An 18,151-nucleotide genomic window follows, 5' to 3' on the forward strand; every position below is an offset into this window, starting at 1 on the left:
TTGTTAATTCGAATTAAATCGTTTGTGCCATGTCATAATTTATTGGATCCTTGTTGATTTATTCTCTATTCGAGCATTGTTACTCCTGTCGTAATGTATACTTCCCGATTCATTTTATTTTTTAGGTGTGGAGTAATTTAGTGGTGCTCGAATTTGAAGTTCTGAAGGGATTAATTGAGTTAGAGATTTTGGGGCCCACTATTATATTATTATTTTTGGAGATTTGTGTAAATTGTGTTTTGGGAAAATTTGTATAAAATATTTATGGAGACGATTTTTATATTTGAGGTTATTAGTTATCTAAAATTGTAATTTAAAGTTTATTTAATTTATTAACGGTCCAGAAGCTGGGGCATTACAGAATGGTATCAGAGTATAGGAATTAGGTCTTACATGGGATCTGTTGGGTGTTTAATATTTGAGGCTTAAAAAAAAAAAAATTGTTGATATTTGAGGTAAAAAAAATGATTATCAATAATTGAGGTAAAAAAATTGAATCATTATTTATATTAGAGTGCATAGTGGAAGCTTGTGATTTAATGAATTATTCTTTATTAAATTTTGGAGTATTAGGCTTTAGTGAATTTCGAGGATGAAATTTGTTTAAGGGGGATAGATTGTGAAATCCTATATTTTTTAGGTATTAATATTTAGTGAGATGTATTGGTGATTCAAGAAGAGATGAATAATAATGGGGTGGAGACAAAAAGGGATAGAACAAATATAAGAAAATAAGTGGAGTTTTCATCTAAAAATCTCACCACCAAACTATTATAATAAATCACCAATACCTCTCACTAAATATTAATACCTCTAAAATGTGGGATTTAACAACTGGCATTTGGCTTTTGGGTGTCGACACCTAGGCAAGATGGGGTTAACACCCTGCCCTGCCTGTTATAAGCTCAGCCCTTGACAAAAAAATAAACACTTTCAGACATGTTTGGGCCCCACCTTTTTGGGATTTTTGACTCTATATTTTAGATAATCTTGGACCCAATAACCCGTTTTACTCCCCCGCTATAAATAGAGGCACCCTCCCTCTCTTTCCTCACTTTTTCTCTTTTTCACTGTCTCCTTCTCTCTTACTTTCCTCCATTGTTGAGAGCTTCAAGCTTGGGTTTCATCTCCTTAAGAGGCAAAATCAACCCCTAGTTCTTTTACGTTTGGAACCGATCAGATCATGTTTTCATTATTGTCGAAGTTTGGGTCAACAACCCTTCTCTCTTCTTTGAGGTAGGAATACTTTTAACCTTGTATATCTATATTTTGATATGAGTATGTGGTATATTCATAGATATAATGATGTATGAGATAGATGGTTTTGATTATTAAAAAAAAAGAAAGTGTTGATGTTGGAAATGGGGTTTTCACTCAAATCTTTTAAAATATTTTGAAAGGTCTGTGTAATAGTGGTCATTTGTTGATCATTCTTTGATAGATGTGGGAAAGTGTTTTGTAGGTGCCCAATCAAATTTTTGATAGATGAAGGAAATGAGGAAACCCCCTTCCCCTCCCAATCAAATTTTTACAAAATCCTAGTTTGTGATTTTGATTTTAAAGGTGGAATTTGAGAATAAATTGTTACTTGTGATGAAATTGAGTTGATGATATGTTGATACATTTAAAAATCTTGAAATGATATGAATCTTGGAAATTATGTTGAAATGATTGACGGTTATGGAGGCCATTGAAAGCTATGGATATAATGTTTATTCTTATAAAGTTAAAAAGGGACTCTAGGTAAATTATTATATTTGTGAACTCATGCATCACATGCATTTCATGGTTTTAATCTCTTTTATTTTAAATTCTTTCATGGTTTTGAAAATGTGTATTGTTTTGGTTCCTGTACGGGGAGTCAAGGTGCCCAATTGCCTTGTCTCAAGCTTGATGCTGGACAAATGTCGGAAAGTGTTTTGTAGGTGCCCAATTGCCCTTTTGTGCTTGAGGCTGGTAAATTTGGAAACAAGATTGTTTTAGGTACCCAACTGCCCTTCTGTATTGAGCCGATAAATGTGGGACTATTTTGACATACAAGTCTATGTATACGTATTTGATTCTTATCTTGGGATTCTAGTGCGCATTATTGCCCTGAAATGGATATTGCTTTGTTTGAATTTAAAAAGTGTGTTGATGCATTGTTCTTTTGAGAAGAAGCAAAAATATAGATTTCGGGTATGACATTGCATTGGCATGATCATACTTATATTAAATCTTTATATACTTTGTTAAATGTATTTCTATTGTGCAATCTTATTCATTCCTATCATAAATAACATTTCAGGTCAAGATGATGTGATTCCACCACGCTGACTAGAAGGTGGACATTTGGATGGAGTATGGAGGCTCTTTTGACTACTTTCCGGTTAGCTATTGAGCTTATTTTTTGGGAATGTAATTTCATTTTGTGTAATCAAGACCCTTGTCTTGAAAGTTGTAAGCCATTAGGGCACCTTCTCTGTATCTCTCTCTCTCTCTCTCTCTCTCTTCTCTCTTCTCTCTCTCTCTAGTTCTTTGAAGTACAAGTGTCATTGTTTGTTTGTTTGTTTTTGGAAAGATGTTATCTTATTGTAAACTTATAATCTTTTGACGAAGTTCAAGGAGAAAGAGGATTGTTTTTGGATTATCATATCAACATTCTATCTATACCATTATTAAACACCAACTTCTTTTATGAATTGGAAATAAGAATAAATGATTGGTAATTATAAATTGATTAAAATATCGAGGCGTTACAATTGTGGTGCTCCTGGGCATGTTAAGGCTTGTTGCTTCAAACTTCATCTTGAGTTGAGGCAACGATTTTCTCGCACCCGTGGTACTTGTGCCCCTCGCACTGCTGCTCTAGTGAAGGCCACTCTTGTTCTTGGGTCTCCCAGTATCCCTCATTTATAGTAGCTACAGACATAGATTGGTCAGCTTTAGGCACAACTTGGGTCCCTCACCACTAGTTCTCTTGACCTATCATCTTCCTCTGCTACCACTCTTGCTATAGGTACCTCTATTACTTTTCATATTTGGTTTGCTAGTCCCTCATGAGTTTTGGATTTTGGGGCTAATGATCATATAACGGGTGAGTTTTCCTTTCTTTCATCTCTAGTCCCTGCTACTTCGCCTAATCTATTTCTCTTGCGGATGGTTTTTCATCCTCTGTGCGTCATACGTATGTTGTTTCCTTATCTTCTGATATTACCTTACCCTCTATTTTGCATGTTTCAAATATTGCCTATAACCTTTTATCTGTTAGTTGCCTTACCAAAACTTTTAACTATGCTATCATGTTCGTACCCACTCCTTGCTTTTTACAGGACCTGAGTTCGAAGAGGATTTTTGGTAAGGGCTACAAATGCAATTGGCTTTACTACTTTGGCAATCCACCGGACCAACCTTCTTCATCTACTTTAGCTAGTTTTAGGAGTCTGTTTTGCCTACTTCAGTGTCTTGTGTTTTTTCAGTTCAAACTTTAGATTTATGGCATGCCCGTATGAGTCATGTCAATTTTCAATATTTGTGTCAACTCTTTCCTTTATTAAACAAAGCCTGCAAGGATTCTAAGTTTCATTGTGTGGTTTGTGAGTTGTCTAAACATCCACGTACTAGTTATATACCTCCCATGACTTGTGCTCCTTGTGCTTTTGATCTTATTCATTCCAATGTTTGGGTTCCTTCACCTATTACTGTTTTCCCTAGTCATAGATATTATGGGACTTTTATTGATGATTGCACTAGGTGCACTTAGGTTTATCTGCTTAGATGTAAGTCTGATGTGTTCTCTATATTTGTTTAATTTTTACAAATGGTTAAGACTCAGTTTTATATAGTTGTTTGGAATATCCGTTCTGATAATGGTGGGGAGTACATTTCCAATGCTTTTCGTTCCCATCTTAATTAGACTAGTATTCTTCAACAAATTACGTATCCTCGTACTCTTGAGCAAAATGGTGTCATTAAACGCAAAAACCATCATATTATTTATGTTGTGCGGTGCCTTCTTCATGGTATGGGTGTTCCCAAATTGTATTTGCATATGGCTGTCCTTATTGTTGTCTACCTTATTAATCGAACCTAGTCGTGTTTTGCATGGTCTTACTCCATTTCATGTTCTTATGCCGACCTCCACTCTGTTTCCGCTCCTTATGCATGTCTTTGGGTGCCTATTTTGTTTACGATCAGAGTCCAAATCGGACTAATTAGATGACAAGTCTATTCAGTGTGTCTTCATAGGGTATTCCTTTACGATCGGAGTCCAAATAGGACTAAGTTAGATGACAAGTCTATTCAGTGTGTCTTCTTAGGGTATTCTTCCATATCCAAAGGTTACCGATGTTTTGATCCCGTGTCTGGTCACTTTCATCACTTTGGATGTTACTTTTTGTGAGGATCTTCCATTTTGTGGTCCTAACTCCTCATTGTAGGCTTCACCTCCCGTTGCTCCTAGTGCCCGGCCTATTCTTATTTTGGATGAGGTCGTGAATGAGGTTGTCCCTCCCTTCTCACTCTCCACCTTTGTAAGTTTCTCCATCTCCATTGCAGGTTTACTCTTGCTGCCCTCACTCTCAACTGCCTTATGCTGCCTTTTCACTCCTTGAGTCAAGTAATTCCTCTACTTTAGATACTGCCCCTCCACCTCATTGCTATAACCTACCTTGGGATCGGCATCCTCTAGACCGTTGGGGGTTATTTTGGTAGTACTAATCTTCCCATTTCCCATAATCTTTCTTATGATAGAGTTTCAGATTCCTATCGCTCTTTTCTTAGCAAGCTTGAGTCAGATTCTATTCCCATTCTGTGTCTGAGGTCCTTCAGAATCCTATATGAGTTGCGGCTATGCAGGCTGAGATGGCTGCTTTGCAATAGAATCATACCTGGGATCTTGTCTCCTTACCATTTGGGTAAAGTACGGTTGGCTATAAATGGGTGTTCACCATTAAGTATCTAGTAGATGGCTCTGTTGATCGTTACAAAGTACAATTGGTTGCCCAAGGGTTCGCACAGGTTATTGGCAAGGATTTTGGGGCTACTTTTGCTCCTGTTGCCAAGCTTACTTCTGTCCATCTTCTCATCTCTCTAGTAGCATCTCATTATTGGCCTCTTCATCAGTTTGATGTCAAGAATGTGTTTCTCTATAGAGATCTTCTTGAAACGATATACATGGCTCCTCCACCCAATTTTCAGACTGAGGGGGAGTATTCGGGAAAAGTTTGTCGTTTATGAAAGTTTTTATGTGATCTGAAACAATCTCCTAGAGCATGGCTTGGTCGTTTCATCTCGATCATCCTATCCACGGAGTTTTTTCAGTGTCATTTAGATCATACTTGCTTTATCTGCCGCAATTCTACCTGTCAGTGTATCGTTTTGTTGGTTTATATGGATGATGTCATTCTCACGGGCGATGATACAATTGGCATCGGTCGGTAAAGAGGGAATTAGATAGAGAATTTGATATCAAGGATCTGGGATCTCACAAATACTTTTTGGGGATTGAGATTGCTTGTTCTCGTTAGGAAGTACAATTTTGATTTGCTTCAAGATACCGGCACGTTAGGATGTAAACTTGCTTTTACTCATATGGATCCTAATATCAAGCTTACATCAAAGTCTAGTGAGTTATTAGAAGACCCAGGCATGTATCAGCATCTTGTTGGTCGTCTTATTTATTTGACCAATACTAGACCTGACTTGACATTTGCAATTAGTGTAGTGAGTCAGTTCATGCATACTCCTCGTACGAAGCATCTTGATGCTGTTCACTACCTTTTGCGATATATGAAGACTTCTCCTGGTTTGGGATTATTCTTCTCAGCTGGTTCTCAATCTGGACGTTCTTGTTTCATTAATGTTGACTATGCAGGATCTAGAACCAATTGACGTTCCACTTCTGTTTTCTGTACTTTCTATGGTGATCATCTTATATCATGGAAAAGTAAGAAGCAAGCAATTATTTCTAGATCCTCTGCAGAGGCTAAGTATTAGGCTATGACGCAGGATATATGTGAGATTCTATGGCCACGATCTATTCTTGTAGAGTTGGGATATGAAGAGACTGCTTCTGCTTCTTTGCTTTGTAATAATAAACAAACAATTATGAACTCCTCTAACTCTACTTCATGAGTGTACTAAACACATCGAGGTCAATATACATTTCATTAGAGAAAAGGTTTGGACCGGTATTGTAAGTCCATCATTTGTCTCTAATTCTAAGCAGTTAGCTGACATGTTCATAAAGTCTGTGGGTCCAACATTACTCCAGTCTTCTATTGCCAAGCTGCGTTTGTTGAATGTCTTCACACTACCTTGAGAAGGAGTGTTGGAATTAGGAAAGTTATATTTTGTATATATGATAGTTTGTATAAAACCATGATTGTACAAATCACAGATTTAGTGCCTTAGATTATTTTATTCCTAGTTTGTAATCTTGATTCATTCTATATTCATAGCCTTACCTCATTCAAAGGTAAGCCATTCAATTCGATTCATTCTTTTTATAATATGTATGCACCACATATTAATAAGGATTAGTAATGATCTAGTGGTAAAGGATTTGCTTTATCAAGCAGAGGTGCCTATTTTGAACCTTGGCAGAATATTTTTCCATTGCGCACTGCAGCTTGAAGGGTCGGTCGGTTCTTTGAACCCGCTTCCGGTTCATCCAGTTGACTGGTTTAGTTGGTTTAACAAATATAGCCTGATTTTCAAACTAAAGCGGGTTGAAGGGTGTATCCAGACCAGAAACTAAACCAGCCGACGGGTCAATCAGTTGAACTGGATAGTCCTGTCCAGCTTTCAAAACATTGCAAAAGAGAATCAAGAATATTTGAAGTTGTTAGAATTTCCCATCTTTACCTTCACCTACTCCACTACACACTCCACTTCACCTACCTCCACTTCACCACACACTCCACTTCACCTAACCCACTATCACCTCCACTACACCTACTACCACATTTTCTTCTATATATAGATTGTATAGGAATTGTAATTTATAATCTTGTAGTATCAATCAATCAATAATACATGAGTTTTAACATGGTATCAGAGCAAGGTTAACAACCTAATCATTCTGCTTCACTGGCGGGCGGCAGTCTCGTCTTGGCCGCCCGCCGGACCCCTACACACCGTCACGTCCGCACCATCACGTCTGCCGTTAGACCGGAAGGAAACCCCAACCCGGACAATTGACCCGACCCGACAGGAGACGGGTCAGCCTGCTCCCAGAACCCATCCCTCTCAGTCACGGGCGGTTTCCAGGACCCGGTTTCATTTCCAAACAACTCATAGGACACAATCATGCTTACCCACCTCCTGGACTCGTCCTCCGCCCACCGACGCCGCCGTGGTGGACGACCTGAGGCTCCGCTTGGCCGACGCGGAGGCGCGTCTGGAGCGAGCCAGGGCCCGAGAGGCCGATCTCAGCCGCCGTCTCGCCGAGATGAAGCGCTTCGTCTCTGTCATGGAGATCCTCGAGACCTACCTCAAGCGACGCTTTCTCCGCCGCTGACATCTCTCTCTGCTGGTACAACAATGGAGTCGTCATCATCATCATCGTCTAGAACCAAATCAAACAGACCAGCCCTTCACTGCAGCTTTCAGAGATCAACCTCTCCTTCAGGACGATTCTGCTCTTCTTCAATCTCTTCTTCCTCATCGGCTTTCAATTCCTCAATCTCTGGTTTCTCTTCTCAACCTTCCTCGTTTTTCACCCGATCCTCATCGCCAACTCGGGTCAATCTTCCCGGATCCGCTTCATCTACGCCGTCCGTGTGGTTCTCGATCGACAACCGTTCGATCTCCGTCAACCAGAAGCAGAGAAACAAGCAGTTTTCTAACCAGAAGAAGACGTGTATGTGTTCTCCTACGACGCATCCCGGCTCCTAAAAGAAAAAGCAGAACGCAGCCTAAAAGCATATTCCATTTCTATGGAATCCCCCATTTTATTATGAATTTTCCACTCAGCACTCACTTCCCTCTTTTATTTTTTTTATTTTTTTAAACCACTTTTTCATAACCCTTCCCTCTTTTCTTTCTTTATTTACAACCCTTTTCCACGGCAAGTGAGCCCGCTCTTTTCACATCATTTTTCATTATTTTTTTTTTTATAAGACCACATAAAAAAAAATAAAAAATAAAAAATAAAAAATAAAAAAAAATAAATCAATAAAAATCCCAAACCCATTGCAGGTTTTACCAAAACCGTGGTTCCATCTTTTTTTTAATATTTCAACTCCACTTGCCATCATGATGCTGTCCATGCCTTGGATCATCTTCTTATTAACCAAGTTCCATATTTGCACAACACACCATATTTTATTCATATTGGGGATCAACCCCGATCACCATTTAAAAAAAAAAAAAAAAACAAACCCCACACCCACAGTGGGATTTTTCTTCTCTACTCTGCTGCAGGTCTCTTCTTCTTGCCTCCGTCCTGGCCGACCCTTGACGGTGTTGCCTCCGTGCTTCCCACGCCACCGAGCACATTTAGTCCCTGCTCCTCCACTGCAGCATATGGCGGCCCTCCAAATCGGAACATCACGGTGGCCTTCCGCTTCAGCTCCCTGTTTTCCGCCTTTAGCGCACTTATCTCTGCTCGCGCATCCTTATACATGCGTTGGAGCAGAGCCAGCTGGGAATTTAAATGCTGCACCTCATTTGTCCTACTCTGCAGCCGGTTCGACAAATTTGTGACCGCCGTCATGGTTTCCACGCATGACTTCAGAGTATACTGATTAGCCTCAATATCAGTTTGCACCGCCATTTTTTGCTCCACCGACCGCATCGGAAAGTTCAATGGAGCAAAACCGGAGGTGTTTGGTTGCGGTTCACTGGCCACCGCACCAGTTATTTCTCCTGTGGGCTCGTTCAGTTCTGGAAAGAGCGTGAGCAGGTTCTGGGTAGCTGGACGGGAAGACGAGGCCATGTTTTTGGGTTGCCAAGTGTTTCAGAGAAGGGTTGGTTTCCGGGTGTTTCAAGATTTGCAGAGACAAGCTCTCCGAGCGTTCCGAGGTTTCAGACTAGTATGCACAGCCTCAGCCTCAGCCTCAGCCTCTGTCTTATAGCCGAGGCAGCCACGCGCATCGCGCGCCTCTTACCACCAGCCGACAAACGGGCACGCAAGCCAAGGCGCCCACGTGCCTCGCCATCATCTCCAGCTCACCTTTTGATGGCTCGACGCTTTCTGTCGGGCACGACTTTTGATGAAGTGGGCGCGCCTTTTGAGGGCGCAACTTTTGATGGCACGCCTTTTTATGGATTGGACACGCATTTTGATGGCACGTTTTTTTTATGGATTGGGCACGCCTTTTGATGGCACGCCTTTTAAAAGATTGGGCACACCTTTTGAGGATGCGATTTTGTAAGGGGTCCGACAAGACTCTATAAACTGTCCCGACATTTGATACCGGTTAGCTTTTTCACGGGTCCGACAAGACTCTGTAAACTGTCCCGACATTGATTCCGGTTAGCTCCTTTATGGGTCCGACAAGACTCTGTAAACTGTGTCTTCTACAACGGTCCGCCATGACCCCATAAACTGTCTTCTACAACGGTCCGACATGACCCCATAAACTGTCTTCTACATCGGTCTGACACCACCATACAGTGTCCTCTACAACGTTATGACACCCCATACAGTGTCATCACCAACGGTCTGACACGACCATACAGTGTCTCCTATCATTTTTTATTTTTATGTATTTTCTTGTTTTGTTACTCTCTCCAAACTCAAGTTGGTTAGTTTCTCTCCTCCTTGAGTTTGCGGGGGGCTGTTAGAATTTCCCATCTTTACCTTCACCTACTCCACTACACACTCCACTTCACCTACCTCCACTTCACCACACACTCCACTTCACCTAACCCACTATCACCTCCACTACACCTACTACCACATTTTCTTCTATATATAGATTGTATAGGAATTGTAATTTATAATCTTGTAGTATCAATCAATCAATAATACATGAGTTTTAACAGAAGTATATTTAAATAATTTCAATTTCAATTTCGACTTCCATTGTTGGTCGATAACTGAAGGTGTTGAGAGTAATAGACTAGATACACATTCCAATCCAAAATGTGGTCAGTGAAATAGGCTCAGCCTATCATACTCCATCAGTCCATCTACATTACCTTGACCCTTCTCCATGGTAACCTAATGCATTCTATACCACCCTAGGTTGAGAGCAGGGCCTTGGGATTTCCATTAGCATGCTATCTCATCATGAGATAACTAGAACATTATTTGAAACCCACCCACATGACCTCAGATCATGTGGCCTAAAGGCTGGAGCTAAAGGTTTTCAAAAGTGCATTCTCTCACTAAATGACTTATACCTTAGCTAGTCATATGGATAGTCAGACAGATAGATATATGTATATATATAGGGAGAGAGAGAGAGAGAGTCTTCGCTATGGTGGATGTTGCCCCCACTAACAAGTCTCGTGTCTGGTATGAGCTGCCATTTGATGTGGTATACATGAATAGAGAGAAATTGACAAAACTTTTTAGTACATGGGGATGAAGTACATAGGCTTAAGAACTTACTACATTTGCTTAAATTTTGGATCGAATGATTTTTTTTACGATTATTCCTTTTCTTATATAAACCACCTATGTACAAATGATGCTCCCCTTTCTGGTGCCTTTATGAATACATATTTACTCATCAAATAAAAATAAATAAACAAAAGTTGCCACTTATTTCTTATATTAGCATAGGCAAGTGCCCTTGGCACATTCCACCGGTAAGTCTTTATGAACTCTCTTTTGTAAATAGATTTCCACCATCCATTCTAAGAAATTAACACCAGACGTTTGGGCGACACTACAGAATCTCTCCACTGAGATTGTCTCATGTGCCACCTCATTTCCCACACACCATGTTTCCCATTGTTCCCAATTTGCTCAAGTTTCATCACCCAACTGAAAGTGCTTATGAACAACATCTTAGTTCTTTTCAATAATCTTTTCATTTACAAGATATGAACTCAATACACCAAAACCTATGCCTAGGCACTGATACCCAAGATCTTAATCAGTCATGTTTACTTCAAAGGTAAGTATTTTGGTTACACAATAGTGACAAATGCTTACTGAATTAATCTAATAAGCAAAGAAAACAAAAACTTAACAACCAGGCTTAGAAAGTGCAGTCAATTAGTCAACAAAGCAACTAGTAATCAAAATTCGATCTAGAGATATTTTATTTGCTATGCATAGAATTTAACAAGGCATCATGCTCTTTGTATATGACAAGTTCAAGTAGTTCCATACTCATTCTTTTCAAATATTGCATTGGCTCCACAAAAAGTGCAAACCAATTTCATAGAAGCAGGCAATTCAAAATAACAAGTAGCCATTAAAAGGCAGAGATGCATTTAATCGACTTCCAGTAGATATATTGCAAGAAAGAGAAAGAAATGAAGTGCAGTCTTTATGCAAGGAGTAATTTTCAACATACCTCTGGCTGAAGTTCTCTCATTATCTCATACATGTCTAAAAGAACAAATAATTTTTCTGGTGATCTCTTGCTTTTTGCAATAGCCTCTCCAAAACTAAGGAGCACAGCCACACAGCTTTCTGTAACATCTGCAAAACACTGCTCCCTAAGGGAATCAACACCTTCAAATATTTGATCACAAACTTTCCTTTCCCCAGCAAATAGAAGTTTAACCTGTTTCAGTTAATGAGAAATGATGGAAAAATTAAAAATATTTACTAAATTATACTTAAGTCAGTGTAAAACGTTACAGCAATGCGCATGAAATGAATCCAATTTCCAATCTTAGCTTCTAAAACCTCCCACTGCATCCTTTGGACATCATCTTTAGTAAGTTTTTCCACGCCTAGTTTTCTGAGGCTTTGTTCCAAAATTGCAGCACGAATTTCCCTGGGTATGAAAAGAAAATGATTGACTATTTTAGCCAGAATTCAAAAAAAGGATTGTTAGTTAAAAAAAAGATCACATATATTTTTGTAAGTACTTTATAAAGAACACCTACGAGTGACGAAAAAAAAAAAAAAAAAAAGAGGATAAAATTTTACTATAAATGTGATGCAGAACAGACATGTAAAGATTTTGGCTGCAAATTGTATAAATTGTAATATTTATGTTTACTTATTTATAGTTTAATTAAGATCTTAGTGATATTGATTTAAGTACAAGTTAAGGCCTCGTTTAGCAATTTACAATTTTGGATTAAAAGTTAAAAAGTCGCTTAAAAAGTTTTAAAAATTAAAAAAACTATATAAAAAAAAGTTAAAAATTTCTTTTTCTCTTTACTTTTTGTACATTTTTTCATAAAAAATCAAAAAGTCATTTCAAACATACTAGTTTGTTATTTTATTTTTTTATTTTTAAACTCATGTTTTAGCCAAAAGGCCAAAATGTTTCTAAGATAGCTTGTTTCTAAACAAGACCTAAGTATCCAATAAAATGGGGGGCAGTTACAGGTTGGTCCTGTGGACCGGACATATTTATCAAAAAGTCCTACTCCAACTTTCAGTGATAAATTTATTGTTGTAAAAATATTTTCAAGAGAATATAATTTTACTGCTTACACTTCTCACATCATGTTTCAATACAAACTAATACAAATATACTACAAAGAAATCAAAACTCACAAACAAAGGGCAAAATGTCTCAATCATTTATTGCTTTGATAAATTTATTAGTATCTCTACCTGTAGCAAATGGTCACTCCACAAGCACAAAACATATCTAAAAGCTTCAAAATTTTCTCATTATGAAAATGAGGGGCAAATAGGTAAAAAAAATGTTTACTCAAGACTTATGAATAAATAAGTTCAGTCAATAGAACCTACTAGTAATTATCCCATAATATTAGGATTTAGCTTCCTATTTTAGATTAGAGTTTCAAGCCTATCAAAATTAGTTCTTTACATTGTAATCTTTAACTGTAACTAATCACATATCGAGTAGGTTGTTGTCGTTGAAAGGTTAGGGTTGTGGTCCTTGTGTTGTTCTTCTTCGTCCTTTCTCTTCTTCTTCGTGATTTTTTTGCACTTCCCTTTCAGAGCAATTCTCTATGTATTATGGTTTTGAGATTAATTGAATAGTTGAACAAATTTCTTAATAAGCGTTTTGACATCAATTGGTATCAAAGCCCAATGTCTCTATTTGAACAACATGATTGCCTTCTTGATACAATCTCGTTTCTTCGAACTATCATCATTATCATTTGAATCAAATCAAAGTTGTTGTCTCCATAATCTTCGACAATTTGACCAAAGAAAAAATATATATCAAGCCATCGCAGCATCATCTCCAGCACTGTTGCTTCCTATCAGCATGATCAATACCACAACAACTAGTCTTTGTGGATTATTGTGACCTGCTGGAAATTTGTGTTAATGTATATAATAAGATAGTGGCATGTATATAATATGATAGTGGTGTTGGTGGCAGATAGTGGCATGTATAGAATATGATAGTGGTGTTGGTGGTAGATAGTGGCATGTATATAATATGATAGTGGTAGATAGTGGTAATATATAATATGTAAGTGGCATATAATGGGTTATAATGATGTTTGTAATATCTCCTATATAAGGAGTGTCATTTGGTCTTGTAAGATAAGAAGTTTTGAATATAACAGAAATATATTCCTTCTTCCTCATATTTTCTAAGTTGGTATTAGAGCAACAAAAAACACAGCAGCCCTAAAACCGTCATAGCCATGTCGGAAGTCACGTCCGAAACCACTTCAACCCCTGCCGCTGCCATTCCGGTGAAAACGTCCAACTCTCACTCTGTCCAAATCACCACCATCCGCCTAAATGGTGATAATTTTCTCCGCTGGTCACAATCTGTCCGGATGTATATCCGTGGGCAAGGAAAGATCGGTTACATCACTGGTGACAAGAAGGCTCCTGCTGTTAATGATCCGTTGTTCGACAGTTGGGACGCTGAAAACTCCATGGTTATGACATGGTTGGTCAATTCCATGGAGGAGGATATAAGGTCTAATTACATGTGCTATACTACTGTTCATTGGGCTACAGTTCTTCATATTCTGAGGTATCTTTGTGGGTCTTTGCATCAAAGTTTGTTTTTCTCCTCTACCTCGTCATTAGATCTTCATGCCTACTCTGATGCTGATTGGGCTGGTGATGCTATGGATCGTAAGTCCACTACTGGTGTTTGTGTGTTTTTGGGTACCTCCCTTATCTCTTGGAAGAGTAAGAAGCAAACAGTTGTTTCTCGTTCTTCTGCTAAGGTTGAGTACCATGCGGATGGCTACTACTACTGCTGAAATTGTTTGGTTGCGATGGTTACTTGCTAATTTTGACATTTCACTTTCTGCTCCTACTCCTATGTCTTGTGATAATCGAAGTGCCATCCAGATTGTTCATAACTCCATTTTCCATGGGAGGACTAAGCTTGTTGAGATTGATTGTTATTTTGTGCATCATCATCTTCAGCTTCATACTTTGTCCTTACCGTTTGTGCCATCTACAATGCAATTGGCTGATATTTTCATGAAGTCTCATACGACTTTGCGCTTTCGTTGTCTGCTTGACAAACTCTCGATGCTTCCTACTGTCACATCATGAGTTTGAGCGGGGGTGTTCAGCATATATGTATTTGATATAATTATTTATTATTAAGGGTAGTTTAGTCTTTGGAATTTTTAGGGTTTGTTTAGCTTAGTGTTAAAATTTACCATCACCTACCACCAATTTACCATCACCTACCACCACCTACTCCTCACCTACTACACTTCACCTACTCCCCTTCACCTACTACCTTCTTCTCTTCTATATATATGAATCAATGTAAACATAACAATATATATCAATCAATAATGCAATTCTCTATTTCTCTTTATACATTAAATTTTCTACATGGTATCAGAGCAAGGTTAAGAAGCTAGTAATTTTGCTTCACCGGCGGGCGGCAGTCTCACCTTGGCCGCCCGCCGGACCTCAACACATCTCTCCTCTCTCTCATTTTGGGGTTCATCAGCAATGGCCACTCTGCAATACCTGGATTCCCTTCACAGTACCCACCCAGAGCTCGGCGAATGGTACAATGCCCTCTCATAGGCCTTGAGGTGGGAGTCCACACCTCTTGGGCCATCCATGGCTGCTGGTTTTACTCTCCGAAGAGTCTCCTTCGCTTCGGCAATTCTCCCTTGCTTCATCAAGCAAATACCCAAATTGCACATCAAACGAAAAAGCATTGTGACAGATCACATGCTAGTTGTGGAGCTTCAAGCTTCGACATTTGACTTGACAATAAAATTCTGGCGACTGATGGGGTTCATAACAACGGGAGGACCTGCTGTCCGAGGCCATGCCTGGAACTTCTTGTCAGTCTCTTCCCACCATTCTTTGTTCGAAACAGTTTTTGGGGTAGTGCCTCCAAATATCTTCTTGTCAGCCATCAAATAGTCAAATGAGTATGAGATAGCAAAAGATCCCAAAACAGCAGATACTATGTACTTGGCTGTCATGTTTAGCCTGCACCAGCAGAAGCAAGAAAAATCAGATGTTGGACAGATCTGGTTGTTTGCGGAATCTCAAGTTTTTCCGTCGACCAGCACCGTCGTCTTCGAAGAAGAGTTCAATCGACGACTGTGTTCTCTCTTATTATTGGGTTTCATCTCAATACCATAAATCTCGAAGCATTTGCTGTGCCTGGTATCACATCTTGTTATTGTCTGGTGCAATCAATAATGCTCTGTGATAAGCATCTTCCTTTTGACAGGATTGAATACCCACTCACTCATATTTTATTAAACTTTCTTTATTTATTTCTTTTAATCACCTTTTACACCTCCTTCACCTTTTTTTTTTCTTTATCTTTTTCAGATACGCACTTATCATTTTTTTTTAGATTCCACCACTACCCACACACTTCTCTTTCACTTTCTAAAACATAAAAAAAAAAAAAAAAAAAAAAACAAAAACAAAAGTCAGTATTATAGTATGACATCTTTTATTGGGCAGACCTATGCACATGGGCACACACTCCACACACAACTCAGATACACCCTTATCTCTGTTGATCCCACTTTTCCCCATTTTATTTCTTTTCTTTTATTTTTTTTTTTTGAAGGAAATAAATAAATAAATAAATAAATAAATAAAAACATACACACAAAACCTTTTATTCATGTCGGGACTCACCCCGATCACCATTTTTCCACCAAAAAAAAAAAAAAAAGAGAAACACAACAAAAACAAAACCAAACCAACACAAATCGGCACAGTGGGATTTTTCTTCTCTACTCTGCCGCCGGTCTCTTCTTCTTGCCTCCGTCCTGGGCGGCCCTTGCCGGTGTTGCCTCCGTGTTTCCCACTCCACTGGGCATGATCACTACTCCCTGCTCCTCCACTGCAGCATATGGCGGCCCCCCAAATCGGAACATCACGGTGGCCTTCCGCTTCAGTTCCTTATTTTCTGCTTTCAGCACACTTATCTCTGCTCGCGCATCCTTATACATGCGTTGGAGCAGAGCCAGTTGGGCGTTTAAATGCTGCACCTCATTTGTCCTACTCTGCAACCGGTTCGACAAGTTTGTGACCGCCGTCATGGTTTCCACACATGACTTCAAAGTATACTGATTGGCCTCCACATCCGACTGCACTGCCATTCTTTGCTCCACAGACCGCATCGGAAAGTTCAACGGAGCAAACTCCGGGGCGCTTGGTTGAGATTCCAGTGCCACCGCACCAGTTCTCTCTCTTGTTGACTCGTTGAGGTCGGGAAAGAGGGTGAGCAGTCCACGGGAAGACGAGGACGAGGCCATTTTCTGGGCAACAAAGTGTTACAGACTATTTTCTAGGCAACAGAGTATTACAGACTCTCTCTCAGCAAACGGAACTATCTTTCTCAGCAACACGAAGGATTTTTCAGAGGTTTCTCTCAGTTTTTTCTCTGCCTCAGCCTCAGCCTTCGTCTTGGTTATATAGTCAAGGCAGACACGCGCATCGCGCGACGCCAGCCGACAACACGGGCGCACTAGCCAAGGCGCTCACGTGCCTCACCATCATGCCCGGCACACCTTTTGATAAGTTAGGCACGCCTTTTGATGGCACGCCTTTTTATGGATTGGGCACGCCTTTTGATGGCACGCCTTTTGATAGATTGGGCACACCTTTTGAGGGTGCAACTTTTTATGGGTCCGACAAGACTCTGTAAACTGTCCCGACATTGATTCCGGTTAGCTCCTTTATGGGTCCGACAAGACTCTATAAACTGTCCCGACATAGATTCCGGTTAGTTTCTACAAGGGTCCGACAAGACTCTGTAAACTGTCCCGACATAGATTCCGGTTAGTTTCTACAAGGGTCCGACAAGACTCTGTAAACTGTCCCGACATTAATTCCAGTTAGTTTCTACAAGGGTCCAGCAAGACTCCGTAAACTGTCACAACATTGTCTGCTACAACGGTCCGACATGACCCCATAAACTGTCTTCTACAACGGTCCGACATGACCCCATAAACTGTCTTCTACAGCGTTATGACACCCCCATACAGTGTCCTCTACAACGTTATGACACCACCATACAGTGTCTTCACCATCGGTCTGACACGACCATACAGTGTCTCCTATCCTCTTTTATTTTTATGTATTTTATTATTTTGTTCCTCTCTTCAAACTCAAGTTGGTTAGTTTCTATCCTCCTTGAGTTTGCGGGGGGCTGTTAAAATTTACCATCACCTACCACCAATTTACCATCACCTACCACCACCTACTCCTCACCTACTACACTTCACCTACTCCCCTTCACCTACTACCTTCTTCTCTTCTATATATATGAATCAATGTAAACATAACAATATATATCAATCAATAATGTAAACATAACAATATATATCAATCAATAATGCAATTCTCTATTTCTCTTTATACATTAAATTTTCTACACTTAGATATATATATCTCCTTTGTATTCTTTATTTTTCTAATGCCTAATAAACAATCTTTAGTTCCTTCTAAACTTGTTTATCAAGCACCAATGGGAGAATACCTCCCCACCCTTAACAAAGTACCTAAATACTTGCCCTCCCTTAATTCAACTCCCCCGGAGTTGAACCCATGACCTCCCTAGGGACTAAGTCCTAAGGAAGGCATGGTGGCCAACTAGGTTAGGCCTAATTGGTTTGGCATAACTCAATA

At 39.4% G+C, this 18,151-nt stretch overlaps 1 protein-coding gene across 4 annotated transcripts in view; it reads right to left on the reverse strand.

The window, feature by feature from the left end:
* LOC114286125 (exocyst complex component EXO70A1) overlaps positions 1-18,151 on the reverse strand; it is a 108,208-nt gene that overhangs the window by 48,467 nt on the left and 41,590 nt on the right. For 2 of the 4 annotated variants that reach the window (XM_082904065.1, XM_082904067.1), the window contains 2 exons: positions 11,750-11,888; positions 11,460-11,672 (listed from right to left, as the gene is read on the reverse strand). In XM_082904065.1, coding sequence (XP_082760191.1) covers positions 11,460-11,672; positions 11,750-11,888 — 352 coding nt within the window. The remainder of the gene's footprint in view (positions 1-11,459; positions 11,673-11,749; positions 11,889-18,151) is intronic. The other 2 variants (XM_082904068.1, XM_082904066.1) reach the window with 1 other exon arrangement.

This window comes from Camellia sinensis, chromosome 14 (genome assembly GCF_055761805.1).
Source record: "Camellia sinensis isolate YWXY chromosome 14, ASM5576180v1, whole genome shotgun sequence".
Taxonomy (NCBI): Eukaryota; Viridiplantae; Streptophyta; class Magnoliopsida; order Ericales; family Theaceae; genus Camellia; species Camellia sinensis.